The sequence below is a fragment of the Leguminivora glycinivorella genome, chromosome Z (assembly GCF_023078275.1).
Source record: "Leguminivora glycinivorella isolate SPB_JAAS2020 chromosome Z, LegGlyc_1.1, whole genome shotgun sequence".
Classification (NCBI taxonomy): domain Eukaryota; kingdom Metazoa; phylum Arthropoda; class Insecta; order Lepidoptera; family Tortricidae; genus Leguminivora; species Leguminivora glycinivorella.
In genome coordinates, this window is record NC_062998.1 from 8335988 (window position 1) to 8356626 (window position 20639).

Below are 20639 nucleotides of genomic sequence, written 5' to 3' on the forward strand. Positions count from 1 at the left end.
TCCATGGTTACATGTTTTATTTTTTATTGCCAATAACAGTGAAAACACATAATAATTATACGGAGATATTACTTTTACGTTAAACTTAAATGGGTAATAACACAACAACATTATAGAAAATATAAAGTTTATTTACAGTACCAATTTCACTTGTAAAACTAGCCTAAACTAACCGTAAACTAAGATATGACTAAAATCTGTACTTTTAGTGCAAATTTCATTCGAAAACTTATAAGGTTTTGAATGAAATTCCCACAAAAGCTTCTGACATCAGCGTCAGAAACAAAAGCATGAGAATGCAAGTCAATTTTTTGGCAACAATTATAAATCTTCCAGATGATAAAATTTTTGTCAAAAAATTTATGTAAATGAGTATACGCACTTAAAACTACGTTTGGAAACAAAATGCTTTGAGCGCCTCTTCAGACAGACGGGACTTTCTTTTCAACGATGCGAACCTATTAAAATATGTCTAAAATTTAAATCGAAGCAGTACATTAAATTATTGACTGGGTACGGCAGAATTCATAGTTAAAAATTCCTACTTTAGTATAAGGCAATGTGTACAATCTCTCTAGATTTAATTCATTTACTTACAGATCACCCCGCCAATGATTTTAACAGCCTTTTTTCAATATTAGCTCGGACGTCAATATTCAAGTATATGCCGGGTATAATGCAAGAAGTATGGGATTACTTTGACAGTAGGTACTCAAATATCTTAAACCCTCAAATGCCCATCGACCTAAAGGTGTACCAACATTGGTTGTCATCAAATGTTATTATATATCGTGTGCTAGGAACAGCGTGATAAGTTGCACTAACTGCTCGCATGTTGTCCCTATCACACGATGTTATATGAAAACATAACAGCCAATATAAGAGAACCATGACTGTCACCTTGCTGAAGAGGCATATCATAACAAGTCGAAGGGGTTAAATTTCAGTCTGTCTTTGGAGCCGCTGCGCATCATTCAGAATCCCAGCTTCTTCAGCGCTTTCAGGTCCACGTCACCGTAATAGTCCTCGCTGAAACGGTACACTTCTATTAAAGGTTTAGTATGTACAATTATTAGGATAACAACATGGAGTCTTCAATGGAATCTATTTGGCGCCGATAATAAACCTGGATGTTGAACTTTATTGGAATCGTTTGATCTTTAATTTACCATAAAATGTTTATGATGTAATAAATAAAAGATAATAAGCAAAGTAATGAATAGATGCCTTTCAAATCAGTAAGATCATCAAGTTTAACGATTTATTCATCAACTGAAAGTAAATCTGCGCGCGCATCACAGTCCACTGGAGATCTCCTAACTAGAAAGCGTGTCTTGATCACTACTGATAAATACATTCAACGCTTACAAGAACAGCAATGTTAAACTAGTACATAGTTATGGTTAATGGTCGAAATAAACATACCTGGGTAACCAAGGAAAGGTCTAAGAAACACTGGTTAGGTCTGTTACCAGTACTTTAGACAGAAACAAGAACTGGAAGTGGAGTGAGTATGAGTATAGGTATTAATGTTATTCCATAGAAAGTGTCGAGTGCATTAGGAATAGACATCGTGAATGTAACAGCAGTGTGCCACGAGGAAGAGGTGCTAGTGCTCACACAAGTAATGAACAAACAAATATTTTATATATTTTTTATTTTATCACTAAAAATAAAACTTAGGTATTACAGTTTCTATCAAACAACAACACTCAGTCGCAGTGAAATTCAGTACAAAAGTAAAAAAAGATATATTTACAAGGTCATGGTCGTTAGTAAAGAATATCCGCTCTAGTTAAAACAGAACTACGGTTCGTAAATGCAAGCCTCCCCCGGGGGAGTCTCGGGTGGTTGTATACTATACGATAATTTCAAAATTTATGATTTTACAGGACTATCAACACTAAGATACAATAAAAAATAAATATTTCTACCGCGATATGATCAACTAAAATAATTTCCTAACCTGCCTCTGAAACTGTCAAGAAAGGCTACAACGAGAAAAGTATTTGGCAACTAGAAATGAATACAAATCAATTGGCATAACTCACTACACATTCGATTTTTAAATTTTAATTTTGAACCTGGTACGCGGCCGCGCATACCAAAATGAAGGCGCGTTCGTGTTGATATGCGCGCCGCGGTGTTAGAGGATGTGAGTATTAAGAGTATGGTGGGTGAGAGCGTCTAGTTCTCCTTCTGGGGGCGGGGTTTGAGGGGCTTGGGCTGGGCGACGCGGGTCTGGCCGTCGCTCTGCAGGCCGGCCAGCAGCTCGCTCTTGCGGATGGCCTTCAGATCCAGGTCTCCGTAGTAGTCCTCGCTGAAAATGGACGCGCACCTTACTGCTAGCCGCTTCGGCATTTCCATTGCTTAACCTAACTACCTATTTACTAGTCATTACAAAAGGCTATCTAAATTTCTACAAGTCTACGTTATAATGTATGAGCGGCCGGTCGCCGAGAGAATTGTGTAACAAATTCCTGTCGTTAGAGTAAACCGCCTTGAAACGCCAACAAGAATAGTATCCGTTCGCTTTTCTAAGTAACGTTATCTAACACTTGTTTTTCTTGACCGGCAATGTAGTTCGGAGCTCGCAAAAAGTAAAAAAAAACTAGTTTCGACCTTGACTTGACCGGTTGTGCCGGCGCATCTTCGATCGAAGCGATTGTTCGACACAGTCAGACCATGAACTGGGTTTGAAAGGTTTCATTGTTCTCAAAACATTTTGTTAAGGATGTGTCGTGTCCTTTCGCTTACCGAGACGAAGCGTTTACTTTATCGATATGACTTTTGACTTAACCTGTCTTACTGAATTGCGGCAGTCGTGCAGTTCCTTAACCGCGTGTAATGAATCATCGTCCACTGGCCGACTTGTTCGGGTTGAAATTTAAATATTCAATATTTTTGTCATCGTAAATGGAATCGCTGGGCCACGTATGAATGTACAGTTACAGTATGAGGAGTACGGAACAGGCGGTCATTGTCATGCGCGCCGTTACAGCTGGCGGCATTGACCACGGCCCTCCAAACATCGCCTATGCGCAAACGGCTTGTCATGTTAATTTCAAAACAGTCCTAAATGTGTCGCGTAATAACTATGCAAAGCTCCGAACCGCATATTTGACGTAAGGAATTTAAACAGGCTGCCTACCTTAGCAATAGTATCGGAATGTTGCATAATATCTAATTTAAGTGCAGAAGAATTTGTTAGTCACAGGGATGACGGTTACTGGTTAATACAGTGTTATCTCTGTGACAGTAATCACACAGAGTCTTAACCGATCAAGTGTCCATGGAATGATAACCGGGATGTGTCCAAGTTGCTAAGTTCATTATGCTTTACCTCGGACAGAATTTAAGATCTTAGAATTTTGGATAACGCATACACTCAACTATATCTGGTGTTAATTGGAAGTCGATTATTGTACCTTCAACCGGGTATGGGTTAGGAAACAGTAGAACTCACCATCCGGGAACATCCTCGGGGTCCTCACAGTTGCCGGTGCCGTCAGCGTCTCCGATCTTGAACACCGTGCCGATGGGGCAGCCGTACTCGCGGGCCACGCCCTCGAGGCAGATGTAGTACTTGCGGCAGTCTTCGGGGTGAGCGTGGCGGCTGAAGGAGCCCGCGTTGGACACCTCACCGGGGGCGGGGCAGGCGAAACCTCCCGCGACCTCTGTGGAATAAGCAAGAGTTAGTCACGAAGGATTTTATATCTAGATGTCTTTATTTTAGGGTTTGGGGATCCAAATTAACGGATTGTTATAGTATAATGAGCAAAGACAAAAAAGTCAAATTGCCAAGTAAATCTTTCAACCGTCAAACACATTTGAGATCATTTTCCAGTTGTGGAATTAGCTTGCCGAGGTTTTCCCGCGGGTAACACCTCTGTAGTTGCAAGCGTCCATCCATAGGCTGCAGTGACTACTTGCTCAGGCGGGCCGTATGCTTGTTTAAGTGTGTTACGAGTATAACTATAATTTCAAATTCTCATAGTTTTTCTTCGACTCGTCAAAGAGTCAACTCTAGTACTTATATTTTTGCTTGTCAACAAATAGTTAATTGGTTGATGACAGCACAGAAGGACCTGAAAGAGATAGGAATTGACAACACCGTAGCCCAGAAAAGGGAACAGTGGAAACGGCTGACAAGGAGAACCGACCCCAGATAACGTGGGCTTAGGACAAGAATCGTCTGCAATAGACGCAAAAGCCAGTGATCATAATGACAAGAAGAACAAATAAAATTCCTTACCCTCGTTCTTGCACTCAGGGACCTGGTCAGCCCACATGCACACGCGCGCCTCCCTGTCATAGGCGAGTCCGGGGCTGCATTGGTAGCGAGAGGCCTCTCCGTTCCAGCAGTTCCAGAACACGTCGCACTTCTGCTCGTCGGGGAAGATGCCGTACAGCCGCTGGCAGTGGGGCGTGGAGATCGGGGGCTCTGGAACATGTTACTCGGTTAGGAGGTTTATAACTGATAATTTTATTGTAAGATTTTCATATTTGTAGATTTTAGTATACTCAGACGACAGAAGATTTACCCCCTTATTCATAAACGTGCTCTAAAGTTATCAAGCCGATAAAGTTCGTTTGTCTTTTTCTATCACGCCAATACGTCGGAAAGGGGCAAACGAACTTTATCGGCTTGATAACTTTAAGGTACGTTTATGAATCAGGGGGAAAGTGTATAAAACTGAACTATCAATTTAGCAACATGATTTATTTACAATACCTACAATTTCCATTGTATAAGACATTTACATATAAATGAATAGCAAACGTCAAAAATCCCCATAACTTATTCACGGTACATAAAATAACATTTAGCTTATAAATCTTAAGAATAAAATAAAATGTCAGACCGCATTGTCCACGTCTGGTTGACCTTCACGACATCCTGGTCGGGTCGTGTGCGAAAAAAACATGTATATAAAGTGGACATTATTTAAATTATTAACCTTGACCTAAAATAGCTCGGAGCGTCGCGTTGCCGGGTAAATAATTCAGCACAGGTGTTCCTTTATTTGTCGGCTTTTGCGGCGGCTTCGCTCGCGTTAGAAAATTGCGAAACGCTTCATACAAACTTCCACCCTCCATTTCAGAAAATTAGGGGGTTAGAAAGAGACAAAAAGTAGCCTATGTCACTATCTATCCCTTCAACTATCTCCACTTAAAAGATCATGTCAATTCGTTGCTCCGATTTGCCGTGAAAAACGGACAAACAAACAGACATACACTTTCCCATTTATAATATTAGTATGGATTCTAAAAAAAATTCGCAAAATAGCGACTTTGATTAATGTACTATGGAAGTAGTTTTCAATAGACTCTGGTCAGTAAAAATGTTTTTTGTTCGTACCCAAAATAAACTGGTCAAACAAGGATGTTAGGTATTACACTGTTATTTTCCACTGAGATAAATTCTACCAAGACATAAACAATCCCGTACAAAGTTTCCCCAGGAATAGATCGACCTAATTCCACCTTCCCGATTTCATTACCGCTACATAGTTTAAGCGTGAAGAGAAATGCAATCGTCGCTGCCGAGTGCCGACGCACTAATGCAAACTACTAAAGATTCCCGTCATAGTCCTGATGAAAAACAAAGTTGTTTTGAGCATTTGCCGTCACTTTATAACGTAAGTTGCATTTTAAACAAACACTGCGATGATCTATTTAGCATATGAGGACTATCATATGATGAGTATAATCCTTCGACATCCTTTAGTAGGGTCTTCTAGCCTCTAGGTCATTTCACCGTCTCCGCTTTAGCTAATGTATCGGGTCTCGCATCACCCTGTAGGTGTGGTCTTTCACTGCCTAGAGTGAGGTCGACTGTGAATTGGGTGTGTGCCAGCCCTATGGGTTTCATCCGTAAGCTGCGAGTCTTTTAGGATGTATCAAATACTCACCAAGCTGTGTCCTCTCTCCGCACTCAACGTTGTGCAGGTAATCGCAGTTCTCGGTGAGGTATTTGGAGTCGGTGGCGTCGAAGGCGAGGCCGTTGCCGCAAGTCTTCAGCTCAGCGACACCGTTGTCGCACTTCCAGTATTTGTCGCAGGACACGTGGTGAGGGTAGAAGCCGAAGTCATCGGGACATTTGAAGGATTCTTGGCCCATCGCTGTGGAAGGAAAATAAAATTAAGATCATAATATATATGTAATGAACTATTCATAAGAGCTTGTAACTAGGCCTACATGAATAAAGATATTTTGAATTGAATTGAATTGAAAATTGAAATTCTGGTTGGTGAGGCAAGTTTGATCAAAACATAAATACATATTTTACATGCATGTAAGTGTGTGCAATGGAATTTAAAGAAAATTGTTAGGTGGCTAACGTAAAATTAATATTTAGGCGTTACTTCAAAAGGTCATCCTAAATGTGCGAGCCTAATTTAATGTTAAGGCAGAGGGCGAACTATCAAAAGGAGTGTAAGTACGCGTCTCTCAACCCGTTTGGAAGATTTCCAACATTTGTCAAACTGTCATCGCAATGAGGAAACGTATCAACACGAATCCTCTTGAATTTTAATTGAAATTTCAAAATAAACCACAGTTTGCGCCAGCGATTATGGAGTCATTTTGCAACGCGCGGGCAGGGCCACTCTCTCTGAGGAATGCGACCCGGCGGGTTGCGCAAGGAGGCTGTTATCACTGTTTGTTACTTGCGACACGATTGTCGCCGTGTCCACGTGTTCGCCTTTGTGAGATGACGGTGTGGCAACGCGACTAATCGTTGGGACAATTGGTCCACGGAGGAGCAAGTGTGACGCTTGATATGTCTCGACGCAGCGCTTTAAGTCTGCACTGCGTTTCAAAACATTAAGCGTATTTGAAAACAGTCCTACTATTTCCAGGGCTGTATAACACGTTTTATATCCATTGAAAAAAAGTATGAATGACGAAAAAATTAATATTAACAATAAGTTAAATAAAGATGTAACACGTAATTTTCGTAACATGTGCCGCGGGCGCAGGTCGCGTTACGTCACGCGCCGTGCACTGGTTGACATTTGATACCGGAGGCATCTAGGAAGTTTCTCAATGCACCTCTCGCCGGCCTCTGCAAATGTTATTCATGCAGATTACCTAAGTTTGCCGCTCGCTTATAAGTTTTTAGGTTAATTTTAACGGTTGCTAAAGTATTAAAAACTTGTCATATTCTGAAGATGCAACGAAATGAGCCAAGCTGCCAAGTGATTACGGCAGTTCCTCCGGTGTGTACCGTGTTATTATTGACGTTAAACTTTTATATGAAATAATGACGTTTGCTTAACCCTTGCACAGGCGCCTATCGAAATCGCTGTCAGCTTGGTATGGCTCTAGTTTCAGTCTACAGTGACAATGTCGTTGGCATGTGATTGCCGTTCAACTTGATTGCGATGTTAATCGTTTTATGGCCTCACGATGAGGAGGCACATTGAATGGCTAGGACAGATGTCCTGATTGCAACCGCTGTAGGTACGAAGTGCAATGATATTCCCACACAGGTCAGAAAAAGTGTTGATGAAAATGTAAGTGATTTTATGATGACCGCAGGTGGTGATAAATAGTTGTGCTATCAGAGGCGTTAAAAAAGTATAGGTCCTTATCATCTGAATGAAATTCATTGGTCGTTTGATGGAAATACAATCGGATATGAAGTAATTTTTATACCGTTACATTGTTAAGCGTGTGATAAGAACTGTGTTAATTACTTTATGTAATAGATCGACATTCCAGGTCGTGATGAACCATTATCGTATAGGTTTCTTGCATAACGTGACCTGTTCTAGTGTTCTGATAATTTATCATTATCAAATTATCTTTAATTAGGCTTTTCCGCAATTGTTATCATAGTCATCGAAGTATAGCTAAATGACGCATATTTTGAATATTTATTTCATCCACACATAACTCATTCATAAATACGATGTCAACTCTTCGTCTTTGATAGCTTCAAACGATCACGCAGATCACAGATGCAAAGCGCTCAATAACCATACCGATCTATCTACATAAACATTAATAGTCTAGACAACTTTTCTCTGAATCAATTCGTCAAGGCAAACCAGGGTACCTAGCCAACGTTTTGATCGCTACATCGCATCAACAATTGTCACTTCGGCTAGGCCGACAGGTTAGCGAACCCAAATTCCTTTATAATTACATTTACTGCAACATTTAAAAAAAAATCAACATTACTCGCGTGTTTTGTTTCGCTTAATTTAATCGTTTCACGCCGATTACCCCCAATGATAAGATAATTGTTAAGTGCTTGAACTCTATTAGACAATCGTGTACTTTCTACGTTATATTCTGCAACTTATCATGCACAGAGTAATTGGCCGTGACAAAGTATTACAAAGAAACAGTTTTACAGAACAATTAGTCCGACTAATCGGCCATTTAGCAAGCTATCGTTACAGTAGAATTTATCGTCTGAGAAAATTATGAAGTCAATGTACTGTTAAATAAGTAATTTTAAGTAGGTGCCTATGATGAAAATTGATTTGCTAACACACCACAAGCGACCTAAAGCGCAGTTATTTTGTACTGTAGTAGCTAGATCCCTAGAAGTCTAAACGCGCGTGGGCGCTGAACTGTCGCGTTATATCTTTAGCAATGAATAGCCTAGTGGGTGCTAAGAATGGGTGTCATACGAGTAATGTGGGGCGGCCGGGTGTTGTGGCGTAATGGACACTAGCCCTGCCGTTGGTGACATAATATTGATCTGCGTACCCACTTGCGTAACCGAGATGTGTGTTCAATCAGTGTGTTAGCCAATTGATTCATAGCTGTAATACTACATCGTAAAGCATTTTATTGCCCGTACATGTTTGACACAATTTTAAGTCGGTAACTTTTGGTTGTAGGTTAAGTTTATCGAATTACGCTCTTGTTGCTGAATCAAGTTTTGGGTCGTGGACCAGTAACCTCTTTATCGAGGATTCGTAATATTTACCTTCTTATAAAAATTGTATAGTGTTTTACAGTTATTAACAAATGTAGACACTTAGAAATTATACTGAATAAGTATAATAATGGAAGAATTACTGTCCCCAGCGCTCTCCCAACTGAACCACCAAGATCACACCCAATTATAAGTCTACGCTGCCAACATTTCCACTTAGTAACTAAACGCATAAATAAGCAGACGTTTCTACTTTTTCAAAAATTTATTCATCTAGACATTGTCAGATAAAAGCATCGTAATATTACTTTCTTACAAAAAATGTGTCTAGTGTTTTACAGACTAATTAACAAGTACATATTATTATCTGGAAACTAAGCTGAACAAATCTTATAACGGGAAAATTTGTACATACATACATATAATCACGCCTGTATCCCATAAAGGGGTAGGCAGAGCACATGAACTACTAAGTTTCAGTGCCACTCTTGGCAAAAGGGGTTGAAAGAAATCCAAATTGTGACATTGCAGTGACAGGTTGCCAGCCTCTCGCCTACGTCACAATTTAACCCATGTCCCACAATCGACTTCTACGACACCCACGGGAAGAAAGGGGGTGGTGAAATTCTTAACCCGTCACCACACGGAAAATTTGTGTCTAGAATTTTTAACTTAAAGGTATAAAAAAATCAGTAAATTCGAGAAAACTTAACCCAAATCACTTTAACGTGCCCAAACATGAGCATTATCGCATGTTATTTAATACGTGTAACGTTAAGCAACGCGGGTGAAAGCCCAAAGCTGACCCAGAGCGGCACTCTCGGTTTCGTTGGATGGCTTGAGTAATCTGACCTTTGAGTGCGGACTAGATACAGGCGTCTCCAATTTGGGATACGATGCTGGTGAACCCACTAAATATATTCTGCATGGGAAGCATGGTCGCGCGATAGACGATAAAATATCAGGCCGTCCCTATCGCAATTACAAATAGTGCGATAGGGACGGCCTGCTATTTTATCGTCTATCGCGCGACCATGCTTCCCGTGCTGGTGTACATACAAACCTACAAGCGGCGTATCATGCTTCCAATTTTTTCACTTAGGGCCACTTACACCATCAGTTTAAATCAAGGTTAGTGGGCTGTCAACTGTCAAATTCCATATAAAATGGTGGATTAACCACGGGTTAACCCTCCATTTTCCAGGGTCCCTTGCACCCTTAGCCACGTGAATGACATCTGTCACTCTCATACTGACATACTTAAGCCAAAGCGTGACGGATACTTTATCCACATAGATAAGTGATAAAATTGCAAGCAAAATTCACCGGCAGGCTCTCATGAGCCGTGGCAAAAGTCGGGATATCGCAAGGAGGATGATGTGATACATGCACAAACTCCACCCCTGTATTCCCAAAAGGTGTCTGCAGAGAACATGAAACTGATCAGGGTTCAGTGCCACTCTTGGCAACTATTGGGTAAAACAAATCCGATATACCTATACACCCTTAATTTATCACTTGTGACAAATATAATGGCGATACATTTATATTTTATTTTCACATACAATTATTCTTTTCCCGTATATAAGTTGAATGCGTTTTTTAAATATGAATTATTTTTGGATCGTGGCAATTAGATGAGTTATTTTAGTATCGTATCAGAAAATCAAGATAAGCTTTAAATACGATATGGATCGGAAATAATCAATGTCATAAGAAACGATTTTGTTTGACTCGAATCGAGCCGACAGTAACAAAAAAAGTCTATGCTTTCTAAGGTAATTTATTTAATTGCGATAGAGAAATGATTACATCTAAAATGATGTAACATAATATAACATTAGATAACTATTGTTGGCGGTGAAAGTCGCCGTCGTTACATTTGGGCTGTATGAATAGAGCGTATCATTTGTGAAGACGCGCGCCTTGACTCGTAATACAATACTAAAATATTCTTTATTGCTCACTAATATTAAAAGATCATGACATCTAAAATTAAGCATTTTACTATGGTAGACAACAAGCGGTCTTATCGCTACAGAGCGATCTCTCGCAGACAACCTTACTACAATGTTATGAAAGTATAGGCATAGATTAAAAATATATAACAAGATCATCCCATACATTAAAATGCGACCACCTAAGAATGGCGCATACACTACACCACACATAGATGGCGCCACAAAAAAATGCCTTGTTGCCATCGATTATTTGTAGATTGGCGTTGTGTCACTTTCGAGCCATAAATCTATGTCAAAAGTGACACTTAACGCCATTTACAAGTATAATCAAAAGCTACAAGACATTTTTTTGTGGCGTATGAGAGATAATTTCGACCTCAGTAGCTGTGACCTGGGTGGCCAAGCGGAAACAGGCATCTGCCGCGATCGCTGAGTACGCTGGTTCGATTCCAGCCTCAAGCACTGGAGGCCTTGTCACTTTTTCTTTCATATGTGTAATTTATTTCGGTTTTAATTTATATATATAGTAGTGTGACTACTTTAACCTCTAGCGGCCCACCATACAAAAAAAAATCCAAACAAATTTGAATCAATGATACTACATACTACATAGAAAGCAGAGCTGAATTTCTTTTGTTTGAAAATCGAACGAATCAAAACAAAAGCAACTCAATTCCATTTAACGTAGATTCAAATTTCTTCGTAGGTATTTTGTCCTAGTATTAGGACATTGAAACCCAGGAGGTAAAAATAGCGCAAGTTGAAATATTTTCAGTAGAATATAATTTGACTTGTGTTAATTAGAACCGAAGGATGTCACGGTCAATGTCACTATTAACTTTGAGAGGTTTTTAAAAAAAAACGGCTAAAAATTAATCTCGAATTCTGTCAGTGATTACATAATATTGGGGATTGTTTTTTTAAATTATTATTTTTGAAGAGATACACCAACAAAGCTAGATTATCTTTAAATTAATGTTAGTAAAGCTTAAGCTTGGCGATTTGTCTAACATACATTTCGCTAAAGCAACTGAATTAATATCATTGAAAAAATTACACCGTAAGCATATAAAATATTTACACCGCTGGTAAAATGTAACTCCCAATCTATAAAATGCATCCCAATATTTATTTAGAGCTCAGTATCGTTCTTAAAAGTCAATAAAATCTCTAAACATACAGAGTGGGGCCTGTAACAAAGGCGAAGAATTGAACTGTAGGCTATTCTCCTTATACTGATCAACATTTGTTCAGTGACTTTTAAAAATTATGAAGTCTTTAAATTTTTAATTTTTCATACAAAATAAATATTAGCTTCAATGTACGCCATTATTGATGTCATTGACGTTGTCTGTCACACTTTAGACTCAGAATTCGCAATACATTACCTCTTAGAAAAAACTTTCAAGGGTGATAAAAATCGAAATACAAGTTATTTTTAAAAGTCACCGAACAAATGATGATCAGTATAAGGAGAATAGCCTAGAGTTCAATTCTTCGCCTTTGTTACAGGCCCCACTCTGTAAATCACTAAATGATGCAGTATGGTAGCGGATCAACAGGGCATGCACATTACACATGATTGATGCGAGATATATTATCCGTCCTTATGTCATTGATACAATTACAATCGATGTCAATAGAAATTGTCAACAATGTAAACAAACCATTATATAAAATATCAATATTTTGGCACAATTTTAATTTTTTGAAGGTTGCGGGTCATAATGTGATAGTATAACACATGGTTTTAGCCAGTATCTGATGAGTTAGAGTGGAAATTAGAGACATTTTGACTACAAGGTTTGTTTACATTGTTCACAAATTCTATTGACGGCGACTTTAGAAGAAAACGTGTGATCTATCTCGCGGCGATATACTCTCGCGGCAATCATGTGCTAGGCCTACAGGACTTGCATGATTGACGCGATATTAGGTATAGCATAGCCTTGAGACAGAATACCCGTCGTTATGTAATTAATACAATTAGTAAAAGACGTGTAATCTATGTCGCGCCGAGATACTGTGATACCAATCTTATGCTAGCCCTGCAGTGATAGCAGAAAGCCGATATTAGACAACATGGCACTGGTCCCACCGCCAGCTAGTAACCTATGATATGAGCTATCGACTATAAAAACGAACAAAAGATAAGCACTCCCGTGCAAATAAAAGAGACACGGCGATTTTGATAGCTCCCCGCTGGGCGAGTAACTATAAACACCGCCGTGTCTCTTTTTATTTACACGGGAGTGATTATATTTTGTACGTTTTCATAGTCGATAGCTCATAGCTTACTAGCTCGCGGTGGTACCAGTGCTTAAACAGTGCAGGATCATGTGCTTTTCCACCAGAGATACTCTATGTGGATGTGTTTTACGAGTATGGATATACCAATCATGTTCATTGTTCCACAAAGCATAGCGCTAGGGTTTGATTAAGCTGATTGGTGGATCTCAGACGCATCTATATTAACGTAGCGTAGCACATCTCTAGTAGAAAAGCACCTTAAAATAATCATGCTCAGGCCCCGTAGCCGAATGGCATTTCTGCGACGCGAAACGCCACCGAAACGCCGCAAAAATATAGTCTGGCTCTGTCGCGCCAATACGCAAGAGCGATAGAGATAGATAGCTACAAAAGACATATTATCGTGAGCGTTCCGTGAGAGTTTGTGCATTCGGCTACGCACACTGGTTTGGAAGGCCAAGTTCCTCTATCCTATGGTTTGCCGAGTCACTTTACTTAGTTTTGTTTAGTAATACTCGTATATTTTTATTAAGTTATGCCGTAAGATATTGTGAAGAAGGGCCTAGTTGGGTAATCGTTAGGTAAAGCTAATTTCAAACTGCGGCTTCTTTAAGTGTTAAGGTTTAATTAACCATTGCATCAGCGGTTACGTGTTAAAAATGTGGGTAAATCATATTTATAGAAATACTTCCCGACAGAGCTAAATATCAAAATATGATGTGGGACAGACAGACTTTAATATCATTATATTTAAAATGGCAGAAAATGTCGAGAGCGAAAAGGTCCATTTTACCTGAAACTATCACAGAAATTCTGGTAAATCGTTCCACGTTAGTCATAAAGATTAATTGTGTATATCAACTGAAAAAGCAGAAATACGTCAACTTACAGCGCGTTGATGTCTTTTACTAAAAAGCTCGACTATAACCGCCGTACATCGAGTTGTGAACATTAATAATATTCGTAACCGTATTTCTTTCCCCCTTACATATATAGAGAAACGTTTGCGTAAAAATAAACATTTCCTTGAGAAACCGGTAGCGAGTTCACAACCAAACACAGCACGGAAAAGAACCTAGCCTGTAGTTTTGAAAAAGGAACGCCTTGTGTGAGGTTATTTATAGTCGAAGGACATACAATCACCGAGACTGTGGGACTATCTAGACAAAAGGGCAAGTGTACGGGAGATCCAATGATAAAGTACTTGCAGGCGGAATGTCTCTATAGTTATTCTAGCGCTTTGTTTTGAATACAATGATATTGCGCATAATCTTTCTATAAGTTAAGGAAAATGACTTTAATTAGTTGATATCTGCATGAAACCACTTGTAAATAGGTCTATTTATAATGATGTATAAGTAGGCGAGACGACTAAAAAAAACTAATTAGTCCGTCAGTTAGATTATCAAAGAATTTTAGACACGTATTTTTTATTTTTTCTCGTAAACGAAAAATGACGACGGTAGAGCGTTGAAGTTTCGCGTGACGTCACGCCTAGCTACAATTTTTACTTAGGAGCGACGTCACAAGCCTCCGGAATTTTGATGCTCTATATCTTTGTATTTTTTTTCATTAATTAGAAAAAGCGAAAAATATGTTGTCAGTATTTTTGGGTGATCTAACTGACGGACTAAACAGAATGCCATTTTTTATGTAGTAGTCATCCCTGTTGTACGATAATAGGTACCCGCCACTGATTAGTATTAGCGTGTCAAAGTTATAAAGCCTAGTTTTAAAAATCTATTTTATAGTCATCAATATTCTAATTAAAATTAGTATCTTACAATAGACTATAGATCGTGTAATCAGGCATTAAATACTGGTGTGATCCCTTAACCCACCTTTACTCGTATTATGTGTGCAGCAGACACATACTAACTACTTGTTGCGTCATAATTATGGTCATTAAGACAAACATTCAACGGCAGTTATACACATGGGCCATTTTTTTCAAAGTTGTCCACCCCACTTTTTTTTTGATTTGGAAATTTTTATGTGGTTTCCACTCAGAATCGCGAGCTCTTTCAATCCTAATAGGAGAAAAAAAATGTATGAATCGCGTAAAAAATACCCATGTTACAAAAAAAGTGGGGTGGACAACTTTGAAAAAAAAAATGGCCCACGTATGCGTGTCTTAGCTTACGAGACCTGTGCTGGCCGCCACCATACAAAAAAAAATCAAATTTCAAGACAGGTTGTCATAATGATATTGAAGAGGTCCGTCAAAAAGTTTCGTACGGAGTTCTAAAAATGAATAAATCGAAGGCTCTTTGCATGACTATCGCGAGTCCTGGGAACGATTGTTTCCGTCGCATTGTGCCGTACGCGTCCGGTCACCTTGCGGCGAAGAAAACTAATTACCTGCGGAAGGTTGATATGAAACTCTTCCGCGTTGTGCACTTTATGAGCACGGTTATTACTTGATGCATGTTGTATGAGAGAATTTCTCATGTATCGTATTGTTTATATAAATTGTTGAATAAATTAATAAAGCTTTGAGAAATAGAACGTAAACTAATGTTCGTTAGAGAATTAAAACAGCGAGTAATGCACTTATATATCTCTGACGGTAAAGTTGAAAAAGAAAAACAAAATATTTTACGTAATCTAGAAATATAGGAAATCAAAAGCAAAACTTCACTTTCCGGTGGACTAAGCTTTGACTGATATAATTTTGTCATTTTTTCAGTTGGATAAACTAATAAATAGGAATAAAAGCCTGATGGGAGGAAGGAACATACGTCCGAGAGTAATAAATATGCCAGGTTATATAGTTCTTAGAAATTATTGTTTTTTTTTCCCTGAGTCAGCGAGGTTCCTATTTCTGGTGACATGTTTTTCTAGATCGTGCCGTTCATCATTTTTAAAATTCGTATTGTCATCCCAATTAAAGATTAGTTTTGATTTTTATCATCATTTATTTATTTCTCGTGTATGGCAAGTTTACAATCTTACATGCATATTACAACTTAAATTTAGCTTTCCGTAAATAGTCGATAGCATCCCTCGTGAGGTTTTCGAAGTCCGAGGGTGACCCGTCGTACTTAAATACATAGTTAAGGGACATTTGAAAACGATGTGGTGCACTTTAAGCACAGTATAATAAAAAGTACTTTCGTACAGTATGGCCACTCCCGCTCGCCGCTGAAAGTGCCGCCCAACCCCTCTCGGTTACCTTACAATTACAGCCTGTCAAAAACGCGAATAATCGACCTGTAATATCTCACTCATACAAGCATGGTACACGTTAACCTACACGAGCTGAGACTGTGTGCTAGGAACGCGCCTCTTTCATATATTTGATCGCCAGTGTCCGAGATGTGCTTTAAGAGAGATCGACCACTGTGTCCAATCCCTTCTCAATAAAAGAGATGTGCCTCAGAATATCGTTTTATTGGCACGCGTGCACTCATGCAGGTGCATAGTTTTCACCAGTTTTCTTTATTGGTGGAATGTGTACGCGCCGATACTCGGGCTAATTGAATGCCTACACGCCATTGAATAAATCAACTCTTAGAAACTTAATCTGCGATCGTATCAGTATGTGCTTATTCATTACTCGAATAATGCTTCTACTGTGATAGACGTTACTATATGATACTGATTTAAGATTTTAGACACTGACAGATCCGACCCATACCGTATTTGAATCGGGACATTAATCATAATTAATAATCGGTGTCCAGTAAAAGATTTGTTGATTGATACTTTAATCAAACTATTTTTTCCTAAATGCCATTTAATAAAAAATAATTATTATGATATGAACTATAATGAAAATTGTAATATTGTTTTCTAGTGAATATTCGTTGCCTGACTTAAAAAAACTATTTAGCCAAATTTTATTAGAGTCATTATAATATGTGTAATATTATTTTAAATTTATAAATCAGCTATGAAAACACTCCTGTGCGCACGCCTATAATGGCTATAATAATGATAACATTTTTAAAAAATTATAATTGGGCTTACTCTTGGCCACAAACTAGCCGAAGAGATGAATATAAAGTGTTGATAATAGATTACTCCATAACATAAGTACGATAGGTTGACGAAATTAGGTGGCAACTCGACGTTTTTTATAATGTAACAGCCTGGAAAGTAAATGAGTGGTTTGCGCAACTCCGTGGGAACTACGAACGTGTCGCACGTACTGACACGCTGACAGTAGGACGTCCTGTCTGTCACGTCACGTCACGTCAGCCTGGACAATGACCGCTTGAGGGAATATACTGAATTTCTTCATCATCATCATCATCCTCCCGGCATTTGCCACGGCTCATGGAAGCTTGGGGCCGCTTTGACAACAATATACTGATTTTCTTTTTTGTCGAAAAGATAAATGGTCACTTGTTTGAAAAATCTCATATCAAACTGCTACTCAAACTTGAATGGCAATAACTCTAACTATATTCATCCTATACCTACTACTTATTCGTCTTATCATTGACAGAAGAAGTTACGTTTAAAAGTTTAGACTTGAAAAAATGGCGCTATACCTTTGACCTCAGAGGAAAAAACTGTTTGATATTTAATATGTTTTACTTGTAAAAGAATATATTCAATTAACATTCGAGATTCTAAAGGTAAAAGGTAGATAAGAATAATCAGTGGGGCAAGGGGTCATCCTATTAGAAAATGGAAAATCACTAGGCGACCGAAGGGTCACACCCGGTTCCAAGTGACGAATGGACGGAAAATCTTAGAGAAGGCAAATGTTAAGAAATGGGCATACTAAATATGTTTGGATAATAAAGCTTCAACGAGATAAAAATATACTGTATAGAGTACTTTAAACAAAAAGATTGGATTTTTCAGCTTTATACTCTAGATAAGTACCTAATATATTTCACATTCAATACAAATCAGTACACGTAATTCAAGTGAACATGTCGAGTTGAATGTTCTAGCTGGATCTCACCCAACAAACGTTTATATGACGTAACTGCATTATCTTATTCATCCCAACATAATAAAAGTTGCGAAATAAAAACGTAATTTGCATCAATTAAATATTATAAGACTATTATTAAACCATTATAAAACTATAAGAGTTGAGTCGTTATCGAAATGCAACTACAAACCTGTTGGGATAAATGATAAGCGAGTGAAAGTGATATAGAGTAAAGCTCGAACAGCTTTCGATTCGTATAACGTTCAGCTTCGTGCGTTCAGACTTCAGTCATTCAACCCTCTAGAACGATTTGTTAAAAAAAAAACCCTTTTCTTGGAAATTTGTTTGATATTAGGTACACAAGAAAAACTTTTAGTTAGGCAAGAAACTTCATGTTTGTAAAAATATATATTTACTAAGAAAAGGGTTTAAGAATAATGCTAATATATTATTTGTGAAATTAAGTATCTAAATTGAAAATACTAATCAATTAAATGGTTAACAGTCATACAAAAACTGTTTGGAAATAATATAACTCCAATACTTGAGAAAATTATACAGTTAAAGCAGGTCACCTGTATTAATAAAGATAAAAAATTAAAATAAATTTCAATTTCAAATATCCCATAATTTTTTGTGTACCTAAGTAATTAAACTCATTTAATTATTTAATTTTATAACGTAATGGGATATTTGTAACTGTTCCATTGCACACAATCGCATCGCACTGTGGAATCAGAAAACGGTTCCACTGCCGCTAAAATCGCGTTAGCAAACGTGACAGCACGTTAAAAAGAAAAGTCGCCGGCAGTGAAAACCGCTCGCATCGCCACAAGAGTCTCCGGACCCAAAGAAAATGAGATTTCCTTTAGGCCGCGTCGGTACGTACCCATGCCGACGGCCGCAAGCACTATTAAACACCTTGAATACATCTTTGTAAGTCCTTGCACGGTTGTGGTTGCACTAACGATCAAGCACACACTGCGAGCGGGAGAATGGCAACCTGAGGCATTTATACTGGGTGCCGGCGCCTGCGCCTGTGCCGCCGCGCGGTGAAAAGCGGCGCGCGCGCCCCTCGCACCCTCCGCACCCCATGCCCGAAAAGATGACACACCAAACTTATCCTTACGACCTATCTGTTCATTTGTGCCCTAAAGGTCAATGAGGAGGCACACTCAAAGGTTATGACAGATGGCGCCACCCTATTAGTCCATACGTGAGAGCTAGAAGACGATATATTTTTTCTCTCTCTCACATGAATGACAGTGACATGCCTAGACACTTGCACAGGCGCCGCCGTAAGCCTCATTTCTTATTACCTACCTAACGTTGTAAACAAATTTTCCCCTCACTAGTCGGAAACGTGTTTTATCCTTTAATACCGGCGGGTAAAAACGCATTTTATCCACTAGTGGGTAAAGTAATTTGACCTTGAATAAAGTCAAATTAACTGCTTTAAAATTGATAAAGTAGGTGAATCTAGTAATAAAGATGATTTTCCACCTGTGGAACTACTGGAAGCAGTGATAAACGCATTTTTTGCGTTGTAGTTTCCTCGCTATAGTGAGGGGAAAAGTTTTGTGTTACACTCGGGTGCAAATGTATTTTACTTCTCGTGTGTTAAAAAACTCGCAAGTTCAGGATTCTATTCTCGAACCACTCGCTTCGCTCGTGGTTCAACTATAGAATCCTTTCCCTTGCTCGTTTTTCAATTCCACACTCGGCGTTAAAATACAACTTTGCCCCCTTGTATAACAATAGTTATTTGTTATACAAGGGGGCAAAGTTGTATTTTAACGCCGAGTGTGGAATTGAAAAACGAGCAAGTGAAAGGATTCTATAGTTGAACCACGAGCGAAGCGAGTGATTCAAGAATAGAATCCTGAACTTGCGAGTTTTTTAACACACGAGAAGTAAAATACATTTGCACCCGAGTGTAACACAAAACTTTTCCCCTCACTATAGCGAGGAAACTACAACGCAAAAAAATGCGTTTATCACTGCTTGCAGTAGTTCCACGGGTGGTAAGTCATCTTTATTACTAGATTCACCAACTTTTATCAATTTTAAAGCAGTTATTTTGACTTTATTCAAGTTCAAATTACTTTACCCACTAGTGGATAAAATGCGTTTTTACCCGCTGGTATTAAAGGACAAAACACGTGTTTCCGAGCTAGTGAGGGGAAAATGACTATTATATTATCCTTGTCAGTCCCCAAAGTCAATTTAATTGTCTGCAATGTTGGTAATGAGGTATTAATATCGTCTAGTAATTTGGCAAGTTAAAAATTTCATTGTCAGACTACAACAATAGATTTTTTATGATGTAATCTTTGTAAGTATTAACTTGTGTAGATTCTTGTGATTTCAGACATAATGCACAAGGATCTCACAGATGTCGGGTATGTGCGAACAAAGTGCTTTATGTTTTTACAGATATTATAAATTATAATATAAACTATTTTTGATGATAAACTTACATACATATACATACTTTAACATCTTTCAAACTTGATTTTGCACGGACGGTTACATATCATGATAATTATGATTTAATTTTTTGAACAAAACTCTTATTCTCTTAAGTAGAGTTTTATTATTTCAGCTACAAAAGTAGGACTTTGACTACAGTAAT

At 38.4% G+C, this 20639-nt stretch overlaps 1 protein-coding gene across 2 annotated transcripts; it reads right to left on the reverse strand.

Moving 5' to 3' along the window:
* Positions 1 to 110: 110 nt before the first annotated feature.
* Positions 111 to 19043, reverse strand: LOC125241191 (protein obstructor-E). Of its 2 annotated transcripts, none has more exons than XM_048149550.1 (5): positions 18894 to 19043; positions 5916 to 6125; positions 4256 to 4444; positions 3467 to 3677; positions 111 to 1029 (listed from the first exon to the last, which is right to left on the reverse strand). In XM_048149550.1, the coding sequence occupies exons 1-5, from the start codon at positions 18934 to 18936 to the stop codon at positions 975 to 977; spliced, it is 708 nt and encodes a 235-aa protein (XP_048005507.1). In that variant the 5' UTR covers positions 18937 to 19043; the 3' UTR covers positions 111 to 974. The 2 variants fall into 2 exon arrangements, with proteins under 2 accessions (XP_048005507.1, XP_048005506.1); XM_048149549.1 differs by lacking the exon at positions 111 to 1029 and adding an exon at positions 1641 to 2320.
* Positions 19044 to 20639: the final 1596 nt, after the last annotated feature.

Excerpts from the sequence above, each read along its gene's own strand:
- LOC125241191 (XM_048149549.1), bottom strand. The coding sequence starts at position 18,936 with ATGTATTCAAGGTGTTTAATAGTGCTTGCGGCCGTCGGCATGG. Across the intron at positions 3,678-4,255 it reads CCCTGAGTGCAAGAACGAGG|AGGTCGCGGGAGGTTTCGCC; the intron begins GTAAGGAATTTT and ends CTTATTCCACAG. Across the intron at positions 2,321-3,466 it reads CCCGAGGATGTTCCCGGATG|CGAGGACTACTACGGAGACC; the intron begins GTGAGTTCTACT and ends GTCCATTTTCAG.